Genomic DNA, 21,425 nt, shown 5'->3' on the forward strand with positions numbered 1-21,425 from the left:
ATGCAGGTTACCAGGATTAGAAAAGCAAGAATCTTGGAAAGCCAACATAAAGACAGAGGCTGGGCCAATGAGTCAGGGAAAAGGGGTTAATTTTTAGGGGCAGACAGTCTAAAGGAGTTGGAAAAGTCTATCAGAAAAATCTGACAGGAATTCTGGAAAAGTTCTACTGCAAGGAGGCATAGGTCAAGAAAAACTAGAATGTGTAGGGACGCTATCTGATTTAGGGGGGAAAAAGGGGAAAGTGGGGATATATCTGTATATAAACACAAGTTATTTCACCTCTTTATGCCTTAATTTCCTTGTCATTAAAATGATAACAGAGTGCTGGGTACAGTGGCACAAACCTATAATTACAGCAGCTCAGGAGGCTGAGGCAGGAGGATCGCAAATTCAAAGCCAGCTTAAGCAACCTGATGAGACCTTGTCTCAAAATAAAAAATGGGCTAGGGATGTGGCTCAGTGATTGACTGTCCCTGGTACAATCAATCAATCAATAAGAACTTATTTCATATGGCTGTCATAAGGATTAAATAAGGTGGCTATTCAGGTAACTGTCATTACCCCTGGCATGTGTAATGTTCAAAAAGTTAGCTATTATTTATGATTACAAGGCATTAAGAGGTAAAGTAGTTTATTAAGGATCATGTGGCTATTAAGACGTACTGCCTGGATCTATACCCATGTGTGGCTTTGGATCCCATACTCTATAAGCCATTAAGTTTTTCTGTGTTCCCATACCTTGCTAGGCTAGTTTCTTAACCTGTACAATGAGGAAATTGGTGATAACTAAATTCTTTTCTACAACTGACATTTTATTCTTCTTGCTAGCTCTCTAATCAGCTTATTTCAGGGCAGGAGTTGAACATAAATGTCTCTGCTCACTCATCTACAGGCTATCAAACTAAAGTAGAACATTATTGATTAGGCTTGAAATAGGCTGCAGAAATCATTTAAAAATTGAATAATCCATAGGTTCAGCCAGAAAGGACTCAACATAAGGCTTACCTCATGGCTTCAAGGAGATTATATTCGTTTCCAGAAGGCCAATAGCCCTTCCAAGTAGGCCCTGAATTCACCCACCTACATGTCCATGCTATTATAAGCTGGAAGTCACTAATAAGGCTGGTAAGGAAACAAAATAGGCTCTAAACCTAAAATGGTCAGAACATCAAGCAACTCTTATCCTTTTGAGGTCAAGGGTCTCTATGAGAACCTGGACAAAGCTTTTGTTCCAAGGGAAAAAAAATGCTACATATGATTGCTCAAATAGGCACCTATAATTTCACCTGTAATTTTAAGGGGTTCACAAATACCCTAAAATCTCTCCCTATACTTTATCTCTAAAGTGCACCTATCCTGTTCCAGGCTTGTCCTCCCACCCAAGGGACTCAGAACCTCCCCAAGATCTGGGATAGGGTTTCAAGGCAGCTGTGCTCAAGAGACAAATTATCTACTGCAACTCAGCATAATTAATCCTATATGGAAAAGACAAAGTGCCTTCTCTCCCTCCTCCATACCAACTTGCACTGAGGGAATCTGAACAGAAAAGATCTGTAATTTAATTCACAAAATCCACTTTGTGAAATTAAGAAGTATTCTAAGAATATGTCATGCTCTTTTCTACCTGATGCCCAGAGAGCATCACTGAATATTAGAAGGGTTAGAATAAACAGGCAAAAACATCCTAGTTCCCTTGGCACTGTGCTCCTCCTTTGATTAAAAAAAAAAAAAAATCAGTTAAGATTACCAAATAGCTTTATTAGGTGACTCTTTTCCCTCATGGGCTTTGAAAATTATATGTTACCAAAGTAACCACAAAACCTCAACCATAGCTAAAGAAGAAATCAAAACAAGAAGCTATAATTTTCCCTCTAAAATGTTAGAAACACTTTCAGTGTTGGTGAGGGTCTGGAGAAACACATAATCTCAAACACAGTTGGTAAGTTTGTAAGTCAATGCAGCTTTGGTGGCGGGAGTATAGTTGACAATTTTTATCAAAAATATAAAAACACACTATTCTTGGGCTGGGGATGTAGCTCAGTTGGTACAGTGCTTGCCTCGCATGCACAAGGCCTGGGATTCAGACCTCCACCAAAAAAACCCAAAAAACAAAAAATACTATTCTGAATTCCTAAAGATATTTTGCAAAAGTAGGCCAAAACAGGTGTGCAAACATGTTCAACATAGCCTTGTTTATAGAGGCCCCAAATTGGAAACAAGTACTGGTTTTTAGGTATGTCACATTAATGGGACATCACATAGCCATTAAAAGAATGAGCCAAATCTGTAATTGCTGATAAGAAAAGATCTCCAGGACATGTTAATTGAAGGTTCGGAGGAGTTGAGAATAGTGGATATTACAGGCTCTTTCAGTTTCTTTTTCTTCTTTTTTAGTGGTATTGGAAATCAAACCCAGGGGCACTTTACCACTGAGCCACATCCCCAACCTTCATTTTTATTTTGAGATAGGGTCTCATTTAATTGCCTAGGCAGGCTTCAAACTTGTGATCCTTCTTCCTCAAGTCTCCTGAGTTGCTGGGATTATGGGCATGTGCCACCATGGCCAGCAGTCTAATTTTTTTTAAGTATTCATATGCATGCTAATATTTGCATTAAATTATATCCTGGAAAGACACTTTTTTCACTGTTGTTACCTTTGGAGAGAATAAGTAATTAGAGACCTGGAAGTAGAAGAACCATCTTAATATACAAACATTCAAAAAGCATGTCAGGGTTCTTCTTTCTTTTTTGTTTACCTTTAAATTCTTAAATAATTGTATGTATAAAACTCTAAATGTCAGTGTAAAACTAAAATAATAATCATCACTTAGAAATTTTATTAAGAAAGAAGCCCTTTGTAAGTTTAACAAGGAAAGGGGAAAAGGGCCCATACGATGCACAGCAATAAACTAGTCGAGAAGACTGGAAGAGAATCAAGAGGAGAATTAAGACACTCCTTCCCCCTCTTCTCTCAAGACACTGCTGACATCATGAATTACTCAAGCTTTCCACTGGAGATGAAATAGCTCAGTGCCCCACTCCTATTGCCAGCTATTCATTGCAATTTTAAGTGAAGGAGATAGTACATTAGGAGAAAGTTGGCATAATCAGTCCAAACCCTGCCTTTTATAGTGTGGATAAGGCAGAACAGTTGTTCCTAGAAAGTGTGAGTGGTAGAATACTCTGCTGATGAATATTAGAGATTGTCTTCCTTGAAGACAGAAGATCTCCATAAGCACACAGTGCAAAGGCACATTAGGGGCCTGCCATTACATGCACTGGAAAAACAAGAGCCAAGTGTATATACAACAGAAAGGCCTAGCAAAAGCTTTGCTGTCCTGTGGTACCTCAGGGAGCCCTGCTCAACACTAGGGACACTCCCTGCCTACACAGATCTGCTGTAATAGTTTCAACTCCCTTTGACTGCCTCATAGAGAGAATTAGGCAAGAGAAAAAGTCAAGGAAGATAATTCTCTATACTTAACTGCCCTTTCATCTGAGGCCCATACTTACTTACTTTCCATTACATTCTTCTATATATTCTTTATTTTTATTTATTATTTTTTAAATATTTATTTATTTATTTTTTAGGTATAGATGGACAACACAATGCCTTTATTTTTATGTGGTGCTGAGAATCGAACCCGGGTCCCGCCTGTGCTAGGCGAGAGCTCTACTGATGAGCCACAATCCCAGCCCCTATATATTTTAAAAATATTTATTTTTTAGTTGCAGTTAGACACAATATGTTTATTTTATTTATATGTGGTGCTGAGGATCGAACCCAGGGCCTTACATGTGCTAGGCACGCGTCTACCACTGACCTACAGCCCCAGCCCCATCTTCTATAATATTGCTTTACAAAATGAAACTGCCTCCCCATACGATTTCCAGAAAAGCTAGCTGTCTTATAAAGCAAGGTCAGCTTTATGTACAGGTGCCATAAAGGTTATCCTTCCCTCATGGGATTTTCATGAAAGAACCTCCTACTCAACCCCATTTCCACATCTTTTAATGATGCTTGAAATTCACCCATTAGTGACTTATACCACTAGGTCAAGATTGTCCAAGGTGTGCTTATTTAATAATGAAATCAGAAGGCAAATATACTAGGTCCACAAAACTATAGTGCAGTAGCTCTTAAACTTTTGTGGTCACTGGTCCTTCTTGAGAAATTGATAAAGCAAACAAATTTCCTTCTCAGAAAAATATACTTACATTTATATAATTTGGGGGCTCACAATTTAGAGGAACTCCTTCCAGCCTGTGGTTAAGAACCCCTGGTTTAACAGCAGTGAGTTTGGCAAATCCTTCTCCCCGTGGAAGAGTTCCTGCACATGTAGGGAATGCCAGGCCTCAAGAAAAAAGGCAGGACTGAAGCTACTTGGGGTAGGAGGATCACAAGTTCAAGGCTAGCCTCAGCAACTTAGGGAGACCCTGCTTCTAAATAAAATAAGAATCCTGGTGTGGATGCATGCCTATAATCCCAGCAGCTCAAGAGGCTGGGGCAATTACTTCATGTAATTTGCCTAGAACTGACCCCATCCAGAATCCAGATTATAACTTATAACTCCTCATCAGCAATGTCTATGGATTTCTCATTTTGTTGGCTGCTTGGAAATAGGTTCTTTTGGCTTCAGAAACACCAGTGCATGTTAAGAGATGCCTAATTGAGACCAGCTGTCAAACAAGTTCACAACACTTGCTGGCTAATCACTTTACCTGAGAAATAAGGGAGGGGAAAGTGTGAATTAAGAGGGGCTCACCTCTGAGGTTTTCGGATATCCCAGAGTCCCACTCCTTCCTTTGAATTGGCTGTGGCCAATAACCTGGGCTCCACAGGGTTAAACATGACACTGTGAAAGGCTGATGGGTAGTTTGCCAGGCAGAAGGGCTCTGTGAAAAGAGAAATTATGATTGGTTCATTCTAGTCATCTTTGGGTCAATGGCAGTCAGATGCGTAAACGTATGAATCCAAGTAGGAGCATACTTTTGAATAATCCCCCCAAAGAACCAGAACCCCAACATAGTACAAATCACCACAGATACCTTTCCTCAAATTCCCTCCTGAGTCCTTCAAACACTTCTTCATGCAGAAAATACAACAACAGTAATTTAAACACATTTAACCAAATTTTAAGTCACAATACTTAGAAATCATATGGTACCTGAAAAGGGGAAGGTAAACTATTTTACAGTTAGTTAGTAAAACTGAATTCCACATTAGCTAAAAAAATTCATGATCAGTTTCTGGTACAATTATTACAACTTTAATCCAAATTTATTAGTTTAAAAAATAAAAGTTTTAAAACTGCAGTAGATTCAGTGAAGACAAAGCCAAACAGTGAAAAAAATTAAGATAGCGCAAAACAATAGTACAAGGTTGTTTTTTAAAATTTTAATTTTTTTTTTATGGTTTGCAATGCCTAAATGGCTTAGTGTTTATTTTTATGATTTGACTTCCAGTTTTAGAATGTGTGTCAAGAGGGTAGGTATTGGGGATTCAACCCAGGGCTTCATGACCACACACTCTCCATTGAGCTATAGCCCCAGTCCTTTTTTAATTTTATTTATTTATTCATTTATTTACCTTCCCCCCCAACCCAGTACTAAGGATTGAACACAGAAGCATTCTACCACTAAGCTACATCTGCAGTCCTTTTTATTCTTTATTTTGAGACAGGGTCTTGCTAAGTTGCCCAGGATATTCTCAGACTTGAGATCCTCCTGCCTCAGCCTCCTGATTTGCTGGGATTATAGGCATGCATCCACACCAGGATTATGGGTATGTGCCACCATGTCCCACTAAAAATATTTTTCTAAAAACCTAATACTTGAACTTCTTTTGCATTCAGTCAGGTCCCAGTCAACTTCACCTACAACCCCTGTGTCCATCTGTATTAATTATCAGGCCCCAAGTGAGGAAGGAATCACTTTTATAGAACCTGTTAGAGTGAAACACAGAAAGCACTTTTCAGTCTATGATTTCCAAATACATTACTACATAAGTCTCTAAGTAGGCAAAGTACTCGCAGTCATCAGGCAGTGCAAACAAAGGAAAATCTCATCTACTAATCACATAGAGATTGAGCTATAAGTGCTTCTTGCTGTAACCTGACCTGCCTGACCCTAAGGACAAGCTTCTATGATAGCCTGAACCTCAAATAACAAGCACAGCCCAGCATGTTACATGTTTGAAATATAGAAAAATAAAAAGACCTAGACCCAGCCAGACGAAGCAGGCAGGCTAGTAAACTCGGTGTACATGGGTGTTATCATTACACAGCCAAACTAAAGGGGAGAGGTGGGCATGACAGTGGCACTGGAGGAAAGGGCCTTTGAAGACAGAGAGAAATCCCTCTGTAGGAAATGAGCTAAGAAGATGCATTTCCTGAAGAACTTCAGAGAAAGTCATCAAAACAAGTTCTTCAGTCACACATCAGAGACTGAAAGAGCACACTTGGGGGCATTCACAAGACAATTTCCATACAGAACATATTTGCCATCATTTTACAATCCTACATGCAGGTAAGTAAGGCAAGGTTCTGTGAGTTTCTTCAACAAAAGAACAAGCCTGCAATTAAGGTTGCAAGAAAGTGTACAGCACCCCCGTTCTCTGTAAATAACTAAGGATCTATGCATGTCAGCACCACACATAGCTGGCCTTTGATGGTTACCCTCCACAATGAGGTGCCACATCTTCTGCTTCTTGGAGCCACTAACAGCCAAGTGCAAGGGTGCATGAAAATTCACAGGTGGGTGGAGATGAGCTGACAAAGATGCCCCACTTCTGACTACTTAGGGTAGTATGGGACCTCCAAAGACACTGTGCTGCCATGTGACTCACATTTTCTCTCCTTTGACAACATTCACACTCAAATACTCAGGTCACAGCAAAGAACTTGACATCAAACTGTACACACAATCCAGTAGTCTTTTGTCCAGTGACCCTACCTCCATGGGGAGACTCCCGGATGTCCCAAATGAGAACCCGACCATCATCTGAAGAGCTGGCAAAAATGTTGTCATTTACTGGGCTCACTGATAAGCCATATACTGCATCTTCATGAGCAAACACATCCAAGGTCTCGCTGCTGAGAAACAGAGAGCAAGAGAGAGGCACACAGGCACACACATACACACAAACATAGCAGAGTCCCAGCTCTCTGGCACCTAGGGTGCAGTCTCTCTTCTTAGGAGAAAGTCAGCCTAGCTAAACCTAAAGGATACTGTATTTCCTAAAAGGTAAATGTTCAACTTGCAAATGAAAAAAAAAAAGTACTATCAAAGCACTATTTTTATAGATTTCATAAGTATTTTAAAAGTGACTCAATGGTGAAGTTTTGTTTTTTTATTTATTACAGAATGCATCTGTTTATGTCCAGATTTGAGGGTGGTATTTGATTTCCAAAAAGCAAAGGAAAGCTTTAAAGCAGGCTGAAGTGATACAGCAGAAGTGGGAGAGAATCTTCTAGCAGTCTGGCATGCTGATTAATAGCACAGCTCTACCCAGACTGCCTAAGTTTAGATCCTAGCATCACTTGACTTTAAGTTACTTAACATCTCTGTGCCTCTGTTTCCACTTCTGTAATGCAGATCACACTATCCTTCACAAAATGATTGAGGGTTAAATGAATTAATACTTACAAAGCACTTAGAATGATGTCTGGCACATGACAGTAAGAAGTCAATAAATATTAGCTGTGATTATTATTAAATATTATTTTTCATCCTCTTTCAATCATTCCCTTAAAATTTTCACCTAAAAAAACTAATTTCATACCAACTCTGCAAATTTCTTTTTCTTTTTATAAATCAAAACTTTATTTCAAAATTATTATGGAATGTATTTAGAAAAGGACCAATGTTTCATGTTGTTTTCTTCAAAAGATAAAAACAATTTTGGTCTAAAGAGATATTTTCCTCTCTTCCTGTGAAAAATAGTCAATCACCTTCACACACCAACAACATATTTACCTTTCAACATCATGAAGGATAACTTGCTCATCATTTCCTGTAAAGGAAAAAAAGTAGAATCTGATAATTCCTGCTAGTTGGTCCCTATCCACATTACATAAAGAATTTAAGTTCTAAGGGTAAAAATATGAACAGTCGGTGTTAATACAAGTTAGGAGTGTTTACTAAGAAAAGGTTTATAATAATTTAAGGATAGGACATTCTTTATTTTTAAAAAATATTTATTTTTTAGTTGTAGTTGGACACAATACCTTTGTTTTATTTATTTATTTTTATGTGGTGCTAAGGATCTAACCCAGGGCCTCGCACACACTAGGTGAGTACTCTACTGCTGAGCCACAACCCCAGCCCCAGGATAGGACATTCTTATAGAGATTTTTAAAAACTTAAGCATAATAAGGATAACATAATAACTGTTCCCAAAATGTAGTATTTAGTGGATTAGGAAAAACCTTCAAGGAAATTGAAAATGATCTAAAAATTCATTCACCCAAATTAGCTTCCTGCCCATCACCAGCAAAACACTTCTTAACTATGAACCTGGAATGAAATCTCTAACATTTTTATGTCTCAGCTGTTTATCTGAAAATAGAGATAATAACTGCTTCTACTTCATAGGGCTATTGTGAGCATATGAGTCTGTAAAAGCATTCAAAATAGGGCAGAACACTTGATAAGTCCCCAGTAAATGTCTGCTACTATTCCTATCCTCTTTATATTTTATAGCATTAAAATTTGATGGTAATGTGATTTTAAATGATGGGAAAGTTTTTCTCTACAACATTTTTCTTTTGCAGTTCTCCTCATTCCATTAAAGGATCTAAAAACAGTACATTCATTATACATCTTCAAATGGTTCATATAGCTAAAATATAAAAATCTAAATATGAAAAGGCAGAGAGTAAAAAAAGTATCCTACTGTATGCTTAAATAGACAACCAACAGTCACTTAGATAGAAAGGCACAAAGAGCAGTGAAGATGTGGCTCAGGTCATCTTAAATTTCAAAGCCTTAGCTGTAAATTCTACCATGAAATCAATAAACCCATACTGGTACCTTCTTGGTGCCAGGCACATGGTAGGTATTGGGAGAATTATAAGATTAAGATTCTGCCCACTCCTTGAGGAACTGATAGTCCAATTGCACTATTAAGGTGGAAGAACAATATGAACAAAAGGCACAAGGGTAAAATACTATAGTGCATATGCACAGTAGTTTAGTGGACTAAGTACATTTCATGGACAAGGGAAATAGGCTAGGGATAGATTGCGGTTTAGACTGTAAATGGTGGGCACTGTAGGTCAAGAATTCATATGATCATATCTTTATTTTTAAATGAAAATTTATAAAAGAAATGCATGAGAAGGAGGGTTAGAGATTGGTGGCAAAAATCACACAAGGCCAATGCAATTGTTGAGGCCAAAGATGAGGACTTAAATCAGAGCAGTGGGAATAGAAAAGATGAGGACCTAAATCAGGGCAGTGGGAATAGAAAAGATGAGGATCTAAATCAGGGAAGTGGGTATAGAAAAAAACCAAAAAAAAAAAAAAAACCCAGAAACTAAAGGATGAGTAGAAAGAGCTTTTGAGATAGATCTGACAGGACTTTGTGACTGACTATATATGCAAATGAAAGAAAGGCAGGTTTGAGGATGAATTTCAAATGAACCATTTAAAATTGCCATTTGTATAAGGCCATTTTTATATGGCCAAAGTCAGCAGTTTTTTCTATCTTAGTATTCTGTTGCTTTTTTTTTTTTTTTTTTTTCCAGTGCTGGAGATTAAACTCAGGGCCTAACATGGTAAGCAAGTCTGAACTATATTTCCAGCCCAATATTTAAACTGCTTTTAGAAAATAGGTAGACATTCAATGGGAAAATATGTAACTCCAAATGAAGGTCAGGGCTAAAACTGTGGAACAGAGAGGGGTGGTCGATGAAGCCATCACCAAGAGGTTAACTTTAGCACCAGCCATTCCAATTGTTCCCTAACACAATGCTTTTCAAACAAGGGTCATGACATCAAATTAAGTCACAGCCAACATCTTTTTTTTTTTTTTAATGCCTTTATTTATTTATTTTTATGTGGTGCTGAGGATCAAACCCAGGCCTTTGCACGCGCTAGGCAAGCACTCTACTGCTGAGCCACAACCCTAGCCCAATAGCCAACATCTTTAAAAATAAAACAGAATAAAAAATAAGGCTGGGCGCAGTAGCACGTGCCTATAATCCCAGTGACTCGGCAGGCTGAGACAGGAGGATCGTGAGTTCAAAGCCAGCCTCAGCCACCCCAAGAGGCCAAGCAACTCAGTGAGACCCTGCCTTTAAATCAAATACACAATAGGGCTGGGGATGTGGCTCAGTGATTGAGTGCCCCTGAGTTCAATCCCCAGTACCAAAAATGAAATAAAATGTTTCAAAAGTATGTGTGTATGTGTGTGTGCGACAGAGAGAGAGATATGTGTTCCTGTGTACCAGAGCAGTGAGAAAGAGAGAGAAGAAAGGAAGGAGAGAGAAAGACAAACCCTAAATCACATATCTAAACTGCTAAAAAGACAAGCTAGAGTAAACTAGTAATACCACAGTTCAATTAAGATACAGGAAGAAAAATAGGAATTATTTAAATTCTTTTCTCTAAAATTCCAACCATAGTGAATTTCCCACAAAGGAATTTCCCTTCTTCTTACCTCCAGAGAACACTTTGGTGTTTCCACTGTTGAAAGCCAGACAAAAAATGTTGGAATGGTGTTCTCCTTTCAGTTGTATGGGCTTGACTCTGGAGTGGATCGCTTGTTCCATATGCCACAGCAGAACCCGACGGTCATCTCCTCCTTGAGAAGGAAGTTAAGAGTCTAGGGTTAAAAGAGCTGGCATTCGGCTTTGCCAGTCTCAAATATCATTCTTTCCAAAATTCCACCTCCCCAACTCCATAAGATTCTGATGGTACCTTACATCCAGCACTCTCCCCACTTAACCATGGGGTACATGACCTCTAGGCCACTCACTCTCTCCCATGAATCAAATATTAAATAATATAGAAATTGAAAGGGATAAGTTCTGATATTGAAACTCACCCTGAAAGCAATCCTGTTTCTGTCTTTCCGGAGACCCAGTTTTTTAAATTGTTACCTAGAATCTTTCTAATAAGGTCCTTTTTTTCCCCCTGGTCTAACAGAATCAAAGGTAATTTTTATTACTTGCAGCCAAAGAACTCTGAAGTAATATTTCTAACATAATAGCCTTCAAAGCAACTACTTTTGATATGCTTTCATTGACTAAAGGACAGTGTACAAATGACAACTAAAAAACTACCTGACTCTAGTAGGTGCCAGACAAAACCCAGTTCTCATGATCCTTAGATGGGCTCTTACCTTCACAAAATTCCCAACAGTCTGAACTAAATAAGCAATATTACAATGCATGAGCTACCTCCTAGAGAATGACAACACATATGGTCTATATATTCTCTCTCTCTCTCTTTTTATTTTGCAGGGGGTGGGGGTAGTACTGGGGAACAGTACCTCCCATATGCTAGGTAAGTACCACCAAGTTACATCCCACTATATTTATATTCGAAGACGTGTTAAAAATGTATGGAAGGATTAATATATTTAACAATGGTTACTTCTAAGGAATAGAATTAGAAAGTAGAAGAAAGCTTGATTTTTAAAAATTTGGCATTGTTTGACTTTGTAAAATAAGCCAACAAGATATTCTTTTTCCGATAAAAATGTAAATGACAACAGCAACAAATCAGCAAACTCTGTACCTCTGCCTCTCTACCTCTATTCAATTAAAAAAAAAATACCCACCAAGGCTAGGTATGTAGCTCTATAATGTGCTTATGTGCTTAGTATGCATAAGGCCCTGGGTTCCATCCCTGACACCATATTTTGTGTCTGTGTATGTGCAGTACTGGGGATTGAACCATGGGGCACTATACCACTGAGCTATACCCCAGCCACACCCCTCCCCACTTTTTCTGTTGGTGGGCAGTACTGAGGATTGAACTCCAGGGCACTCTACCACTGAGCCATACCCCCAACCCTATTTTGAATTTTTATTTAGAGACAGGGTCTCACTGAATTGCTTAGCGCCTTGCTTTTGCTGAGTCTGGCTTTGAATCACGATCCTCCTGCCTCAGCCTCCCGAGCCGCTGGGATTTACAGGCATGTGCCACTGCACCCAGCCCTGGAAGCACACTAAAAAAATAAATACAATAACCACAAATTATAGCACATCACACAAGGGTATACCATGAAGTATTAAGTCAGTAGATATGAGCTAATGTGGTGAGATAGCCAAAGGTCTTTGTTAAGAGGAAAAAATAAGTGTAAACAGTATATGTACCACAACTACTTTTGTAAAACAAATTTTTTAAAAAGCTCCAGGACAGCAAGAACCTTGTCAGTTTTGTTCACTGTGGAATCTCCAGTATCTAATCAAGGCACCAGAGAGTAGACATTGAATGAAGGGGCTTATACTTGCGTATCTATGCTTATATTTATATAGCTATATCAAGATGGTTATAAAGAAATTGTTTATAGTGAGCATTATAACTGCTAGGCCAGAATTGGGAGACTTTTTGGTAGTCAAATATATGTAATACGAAATTTAGCCATTTTACCATTTTTTTTTAGAGAGAGAGAGAGAGAAAGAGAATTTTAATATTTATTTTTTAGTTTTCGTCGGACACAACATCTTTGTTTGTATGTGGTGCGAGGATCAAACCCAGGCCGCATGCATGCCAGGCAAGCGCACTACCGCTTCAGCCACATCCCCAGCCCTTTTTTTTTTTTAATTTTTTTTTTAGAGAGAGAGAGAGAGAGAGAGAGATTTTTACCATTTTTAAGTGTACATTTGTGTTGTTGTGCAATCGTTAATACTATCCACCTCCAGAACTCTTTTATCATCACAAACTGAAATTCTAAGGAACATTAATTTCTCCCAGCCCCTAGTAACCACTATTCTACTTTCTGTCTCTATGAATTTGACTACTCTAGGCACATAATATGTATAAATCAGACTCAAAAGGATAAAACACTTATAACTTTTTAAATATTCATCTTCATTGTAGCATGCATCAGAAATTTTACACTTTTATTAGACTAAATAGTATTCTGAGTTTTATATGCTTTTACACACATATTTTGTTTAGTTATTCATCCACTGATGCACATTTGGGCTGTTTCTATATTTTGGCTACTGTGACTAGTGTTACTTAGAACATGAGTATACAAATATCTCCTTATGAACTTGCTTTCAATTATTTTGAATATATATACTATTAAGGAATTTGGGTTTTTTGTTTGTTTGTTTTCTTTTGTTTTATTTCATATTAACGATTGAACCCAAGCAATGCTAAGTAAGCTATCTATCACTGAGCTACATCCCTAGCCCTTTTTTAATTCCTATTTTAAGACAGGGTCTAAGTTGCTCAGGCTGGCCTTAAACTTCAATTCTTCTGCCTCAGTTTCCCAAGTAACTGGGATTACAGCATGGAAAACTTTTATGTTTTAATTTTTACATTATTTCATCCTATATTACAACTTGACCTTGTTCTTAGACATATTTTCTTTTACAATTAAAATTAATAGAAGGTGGGCTGGGTTGTGGCTCAGTGTTGGAGCACTTGCCTGGCAAGTGTGAGGCGCTGGGTTCAATCCTCAGCACCACATAAAAAATAAATAAATAAAATAAAAGTATGCTATCTATCTACAACTAAAAATATTTTTTTAAAAAATTAATAGAGCAGGGCTGGGGCTGTAGCTCAATGGTAGAGTGCTTGCCTCATACTATGAGGCACTGGGCTCTATCCTCAGCACCACATAAAAATAAATAAAGACACCGTGTCCATCTACAACTGAAAAATATTTTTTTTAAATTAATAGAGCATACTACACACACACCCAAGAAGATACATTGTTAGTAGGACTGCAAATTAGTGTGACCACTCTGGAAAGCTGTATGGAGATTTCTCAAAAAACTAGGAATGGAACTACCATTTGACCCAGTTATCCCACTCCTCTGTATATATTCAAAGGATTTAAAAGAAATATACTACACTGACCCAGCCATATCTATGTTTACAGCAGTTCAATTCACAATAGCTAAGCTATGGAACCAACTGAGGTGCCCTTCAACAGATGAATAGATAAACAAACCATGGTATGTATACACAATGAAATATTACTCAGCCATAAAGAAGAATGATTTTATGACATTTGCCAGTAAATGGATGGATCTGGAGACTATCGTGCTAAGTGAAATAAGTCAACCCCAAAAAGCCAAAGGTCTAATGTTTTCTCTGATATGTGAAAGCTAATCCATAATAAGATGTGTGGGGGAGGGATATCAGTGGAAAAGACAAAGGGGAATGAAAGAAAGGGAGGAGGGATGGGATAAGGAAAGACAGTGGGATGAATCTGACATAACATTCCTATGTACATATATGAATATACCACAGTGAATCTCACCATTGCATACATTCACAATAAAATTAATTTAAAAATAACTATAAGTGAATGGCAGAAAGAACAGTAGAGCAGAGGGAAGGGAGCAGAGTATGGAAAGAAGGGAAGGGAAGAGGAAGGGGTGGAATTAGAACAAGATATACTCCATGCTTTTATAATTAAGTTAAAATGGATTCAACTGTGCTGGGGCCATGGCTCAGTGGCAGAGGGCTTCCTCGAACATGTGAGGCACTAGATTCTATCCTCAGCACCACATTAAAAATAAAGATATTGTGTCCATCCGTAACTAAAAATAAAAAATAAAAAAGAAGCAACCTCCAAAAAGAAAAGTTGAGAATTGGTAAATAAAGTTTCTAACCACAAAAGGGGGGGGGGAATTCTACTGTCATGTATAACTAAAAAGAAACAATAAAATTTTAAAAAGAATTCCTTTGTTTCATGAGTTTTCTCTTCCTTTCACTGTCAGGCAAGATCAAGTTCTATATTCTCCTCTGAAGTATCATTTTCTACCAGATTCATGCCTCAAGTGTGGCCCACAGCATTCTGTGTTTACGACTTCTATACTTCAACTACAACTTCTCTGGCCTGGGAAAGAATCTAAATTCTTTACCTCATACAAATTTACCACAGTGTAAAACATCAAGTTAATTATGAAAATAATGGTTTGGAGTCTTTATTGTTTTATTTTATTTTAATGAAAATTACAGATCTACTAACAGATATATACATGCTGTGAACACTTCAGTTTTCCATAGTCCACATTCCTATTGCTTGCCCCCAACAATGTAGCCATGAGTCAGGGACTTATTACCACTTCTGCTATTGTGTTTTTTTATATTAGAGAAATACTTTATACCCATGTCTCTATCAAAAATGGAAAATTAAAGAGAGGCCATATGTTTTTTCTATTGGTTCATGTTTCTAATCTCCCTACACCTCAGTTTCATCAAATATAAAATGGTGACCATAACAGTTCTTGTACTCGTACAGATTTTAAAGATTGAAAGTCGAGTGCAAAGGAGTTAAGTAACCTACCAAGATCATCCAGTAAGGAAAGTGGTTGAGCAAGCAGTTCATTAAGACTCCAAGGCCCTCACTCTTCACCACTACTATTAACTATCTTACAGATCAAAAAATGAATCATAACTGACAAAGAAAATTCATCTGATGGACAACTGAAGGAATTCTCTGCTTGTAACACACTTCAAAAATGTCTAGGTATGATTAAAAGAGCAAAGAAGTAAAATGGGAAGCAGACTTAACTGGAGTAAAATAAGGGTCCTGGGTGGGACTGCCTGAAAGTATAAGGTGCTAGCAATGCACAAAACTGGCAATGGGTTATCTAAAATATATAAAGAATTCCTACAATATTTATTTATTTATTGGTACTAGAGATTGAACCACTTTACTCAGAGCTATATTCCCAGGCCTTTTTTTTTGTATTTTACTTAGAGATAGGGTCTTGCTGAGTCGCTTAGGGCCTTGCTAAATTGCTGAGGCTAGCTTTGAACCCACGATCCTCCTGCCTCATCCTCCCAAGCCACTGGGATTACAAGTGTGAGCCACCATGCCTGGCTCTCTAACTTGATTTTGGACCCAATACAATCCAAATGAAACTCCCAGAAAGCTATTTCATGAATATTGACAAACTGATTCTAAAACTTATATGGCAAAAGACTGAAATAGACAGCACAATATGGAAGAAAAACAACAAAGTTGGAGGGCTGACACTACCTAACTTCAACACTGAGAGGGCAAAAATAGCCAGCATAAATACCATCAAAAGAACAAAGGCAAAATATTGGAGCAAAGATTTCTCTCAACAAATGTGCTGGAACAAATGAACACCCACAAGTGAAAAATTAAATCTAAATACAGACCTTAAACCCTTCATAAAATTCAAAATGGATCATAGAACCAATTATAAAATGCAAAACTACAAAACTCCTAGATGATAACAGGAGAAAATCTAGATGACCTTGGGTATGATGATGACTTTTTTAGAAATAACTCCAGGGGCTGGAGATGTGACTCAAGCGGTAGCACGCTCCCCTGGCATGCATGCAGCCCGGGTTCGATCCTCAGCACCACATACAAACAAAGATGTTGTGTCCGCCGAATACTAAAAAACAAATATTAAAAAAAAAATTCTCTCTCTCTCTCTCAAAAAAAAGAAAGAAAGAAAGAACACCAAAGGCATTATTCACGTAAGAATGGATAAGCTAGACTATTTAAAATTAAAAACTTTTATTCTATAAAGACAATGCTGAAAGAATGAGAAGACAAGCCACAGAGCAGGGGAAAATATCTGCAGACATAACAGACAAAGGACTGATATCCAAAATATACAAAGAACTTATAAAACTAAACAATAAGAAACAAACAATGGGATTTAAAAAATGGTCCCAAGACCTAAACAAATACCTCACCAAAGAATACATACAGATGAGAAATAACCACATGAAAATATGTTCCACACATATTCCCTGTCATCAGGGAAATGTAAATTAAGATAAGATACTACTATATATTTCTTAGAATGGTCTAAACCTGGAATACGGATGACCCCAAATGTTAGCAGGAATGTGGAGCAATAGATAATATCACTGTATACAACATTCTGGAGAAGGCAAAATTATGGAGAGAGCAAAGAGATCAGCAAGTACTAGGTGGGGAACGGTGTGAATATGTATAACACAGTTTTGTTTTCTTTTTTCTTGGTGGTGCTGGGGAGTAGAACCCAGACCCTTGTGCATGCCAGGTAAGCTCTCTACCAACTGAGCTATATCCCCAGCCCAAACACAGGATTTTTAAGGACACTAAAATCCTCTATATTACAATAGTGGAAACATGTCATTATATATTTATCCAAACCCATAGAATACATAACAACAAAAATGAACCATGATGTAAATTATGGACACTGGGTGATTATGGTGTGCCAATGTAGGTTAAATCTTAAGAAATGTGCCACTATGTTAGAGAATGTTGATGAGGGAGATTATATATGTGTGGAGATAAGAGAGAAATAGAAGGGGGTTGTGGCTCAGTGGCAGAGCACTTGCCTAGTATGCTTGAGGCACTGGGTTAGATCCCTGGCATCACATACAATAAACAAATAAAGATATTGTGTCCATCTACAACAAAAAAAATAATTTTTAAAAAAGAGAGAAATGGAAAAATTGCAGTATCTTTTCATTTTGCTGTGAACCTAAACCCACTCTAAAAATCTATATAATCCTAAAATAAAAAAATAACAGACTAGAAGTAAATTTAAAAAATCAACATTTGGTCAAATTTGATTGATCTCTCTCTATATATACTTCTTTAATTTAAATCTTTCATATTAAGGAAATATCACTATATTTATAAGTTATAATAATGGCATTGTGGTTAAGAAAGAAAAAAAAGTCCTTATCAGTTAGTGAGGCATATAGAGATGGGTGATATTGTATATACTTAGAATTTCCTTTAAAAGGTTCCAAAAAGAAAGAAAGTAAAGAGGAATAGGTGATTAACACAAATGTATGCTTAAGGATTTCAATAATAAAATATTTTGGATATTTTTAATGTTCATAAGAGAAAAATAAAACAAGACTCGGCAAAATAGGCTTTGGATACCCATGGAAAAAAGTAACCAAGTACATCTCTATATTTATTCAGTAAAACTTTTTTAAAAATATTTTTTAGTTGTTGATGGACCTTTATTGTATTTATTTATATGTGGTGCTGAGAATCGAACGCAGTGTCTCACACATGCTTGGCAAATGCTCTACCGCTGAGCCACAACCTCAGCCCCATATTCAGTAAAACTTTTAACAGCACGATTCTTCTTGAATTGGAGGAGCTGAAGAAAAAATGCTCAGCAGGGTACAGTGGCACATGCCCATAATCCCAGCAGCTAGGGAGGCAGGAGGATCACAAGTTCAAAGGCAGCCTCAGAAACTTAGCAAGACCCTGTTTCGTAATCAAAAATAAAGGGCTGGGATTGTGGCTCAGCGGTAGAGTGCTTACCTAGCACATGTGAGACCCTGGTTTCAATCCTCAGCACCACATAAAAAAATAAAATAAAATAAAGGTATTGGGGCTGGGGTAGTAGCTCAGTGATAGAGCACTCACCTAGCACATGTGAGGCCCTGGGTTTGATCCTCAGCACCACATAAAAATAAATAAATAAAATAAAATAAAGGTATTGTGTACACTACAACTAAAAAATAATATTTAAAAAATAAACTAAAAAGGGATGTGGATATGGTTTAGTGGTTAAGTGTCTTGGGTTCAATACCTAGTACAAAAAAAAAGTTCAATTAAAAAGAGACTAGGCGGGCTGGGGATGTGGCTCATGCGCGCTCGCCTGGCATGCGTGAGGCCCGGGTTCGATCCTCAGCACCACATACAAACAAAGATGTTGTGTCCGCCGAGAACTAAAAAAAATAAATATTAAAAATTCTCTCTCTCTCTCTCTCTCCTCTCTCACTCTATCTTTAAAAAAAAAAAAAAGAGAGAGAGAGACTAGGCACAGAGGTACATACCTATAATTCCAGCTACTTGGGAGGCTTAGGCAAAGGGACTGTAAATTTGAGGCCAGCCTGGGTAATTTAGTGAAACCCTACCTCAAAATAAAAAAAAGTTTTAAAAAGGGCTGGGGATGTGGCTCGGTGGTACAGTGCTTGCCTAGCATGTGCAAGACCCTGGATTCAATCCTCAGTACCATGAGGGGGTGGGGGAATGGGAAACAGCATATATTTATTTGCACTCAAAAGTTGTAGCTTAAGATCTTCCTCCATCACCCAAACAGCACTATCTTTAATGTTCACTCCAGGCATTTATAGGATGATTTACTTTTACCAAGTAGTTAGTAATTCAAAATGTATGGCTATTTGTTGAATGCCCTGGATCACTTACAATGACATGATCTTGGTACTTAACATGATGATGACAGCCCAAGTCCATGGGAGATTAGAATCAATGAGGCAAAAATTATCACTGTGGCAGCAACCACCTCTTCACTTTGTCCTCCAAAGTATAAGAAGACAAAATGCATCTCCCCATACCCTTCCTGCATTTCCTTAGGCAAGATATTAAGAGCCCTGTGCAAAAGACAATCATTTTTAACCATTTGTTGGCAATAAAACTCTAGGTGCAAAGTGAGACCTAGACTGAAACTACTGGGCTGCTTTTAAGCAGCAGAGGGAGCAGGACAGCTGTGTCCAAACCTCTAACCCCACAAAGCACAGGAGGGCTGTTGAAGCAAAGATAAGCCATTACAGGATGCAAAAGAAGTTCTATAGTTCTGCCCCTCTGAATTACTAGTCAATTAGAAAATGAGAAAATTATTATAAAGGTCCACAAAGAAAGACTCACCTACAAATAGTACAAATGAAGAATACGACAAAATTAAGGCAGCTGTTGAGTTGGGCAGTTGGGTGCTTATGGGGCCATCCTCAGTAAAGACAGCCCAGTCCCAGACTCTCCAGGGTCCCTGAGACAGAGCATGTCGGAGACCTATCAGGAAAGCCAGGCCTTTCAACTCTGTGCTGGTGCTAGTGCTGGGACAGGGGCCAGTGCTAGGCAAAGGACAAGCAAAGGCTTGTCTTTCAGAGCTGATTTTCTCACAATTGTTTAGCTTCAATTTATCTGGGTAGGCCAAGAGAACATAGCTACTCTGATTCTGATTAATTTCATTTTGCACTGAAATCACTAATTCATCAAAAAACAGTACTATAATCACATGTGGAAGCAGTTTTGCAGTTACAAAAACCTTTATATAGCCAGGTATAGTGGTACACACCTGTAATCCCAGCTATTTGGGAGGCTAAGGCAGGAGAATCCCCAGTTCAAGACTGAACTCAGCAACTTAGTAAGACCCTATACCAAAATAAAAACATAAATGGAGGCATAATTCAGTGATAAAGCAGCCCTGGGTTCAATTCCCAATACCAGAAAAAAAAAACTAACAAAATACATATTTTAAATGTGCCCTTTCTGGGCTAGGGGTATAGCTCAGTTGGTAGAGTGCTTGCCTCACATGCACAAGGCCCTGGGTTCAATCCACAGCACCCCAAAAATTTAAAAAAAAAAAATTAAAACATGCCCTTTCCCAAAGGTCCTGAGCTCAAAGCAGAAACTATGAAAGTCCTTATACCATACTGTAACAAAAGTATTCTTATTTTATAGCTGGAAAAGCTGAGACAGAAGAATTTGAGTTTCCTCAGTCAGTCAAGCTGGGTACAGTGGCGCATACTTGTGATCCTAGCTATTTGGAAAACTGAGGCAGAAAGATTACAAGTTTGAGGCCATCGTGGGCAATTTATCAAGACCAGCTCAAAATAAAATAAAAAGGACTGGGGATGTAGCTCAGTAGTAGAGTGCCCTTAAATTCAATCCCCAGTACCACACATAAAAAAGGCAGCCAAGCCCATGATAGAACTGAGGGATTGTTTAATGAGGAGAGTTTCAGTTCTTCAAGATGAAAAAGTTCTGAAGATGATGATGGTTACAAAATAATGTATTAAATGCCACTGAATAGTAAGTACACTTAAAAATTGTTAAAAGGGTAAATTTTGTATTATATACATACATTATTTTTAAACACAATTTTTTGGTTTTTGTTTCTAGGGATTGAACCCAGGGGTGCCTTCTCACTGAGCTACATCCCTAGTACTTTTTATTTTTTTATTTTGAGACAGGGTCTCACTAAGTTGCTGAGACTAGCCTTGAACTTGCAATCCTCCTGCCTTAGCTTTTGGGATTACAGGCATGTACCACTGCACCCAGCTTTTTTTTTTTCTTCTTCTTTGGAACTAGGGATTGAATCCAGGGGTGCTTAACCACTGAGGCACATCCCTAACCCTTTTTAAGTTTTATTTTGAAAGAGAGTCTCTCTTAGTTGCTTAGGACCTTGCTAAACTGCTGAGGCTAGCTTTGAACTCATAATCCTCTTGCCTCAGCCTCCCAAACTGCTGGGATTATAGTC

The 21,425-nt window shown here is 37.9% G+C and overlaps 1 protein-coding gene across 3 annotated transcripts in view; it reads right to left on the minus strand.

The window, feature by feature from the left end:
- DCAF5 (DDB1 and CUL4 associated factor 5) overlaps positions 1-21,425 on the minus strand; it is a 99,950-nt gene that overhangs the window by 58,368 nt on the left and 20,157 nt on the right. For all 3 annotated transcript variants that reach the window (XM_081290711.1, XM_081290712.1, XM_081290713.1), the window contains 4 exons: positions 10,664-10,807; positions 7,978-8,014; positions 6,955-7,094; positions 4,767-4,896 (listed from right to left, as the gene is read on the minus strand). In XM_081290711.1, the coding sequence (XP_081146837.1) occupies positions 4,767-4,896; positions 6,955-7,094; positions 7,978-8,014; positions 10,664-10,775 (419 nt within the window). In that variant the 5' untranslated portion in view covers positions 10,776-10,807. The remainder of the gene's footprint in view (positions 1-4,766; positions 4,897-6,954; positions 7,095-7,977; positions 8,015-10,663; positions 10,808-21,425) is intronic.

Source organism: Spermophilus citellus (genome assembly GCF_964194105.1).
Source record: "Spermophilus citellus genome assembly, chromosome: 4".
NCBI lineage: Eukaryota > Metazoa > Chordata > Mammalia > Rodentia > Sciuridae > Spermophilus > Spermophilus citellus.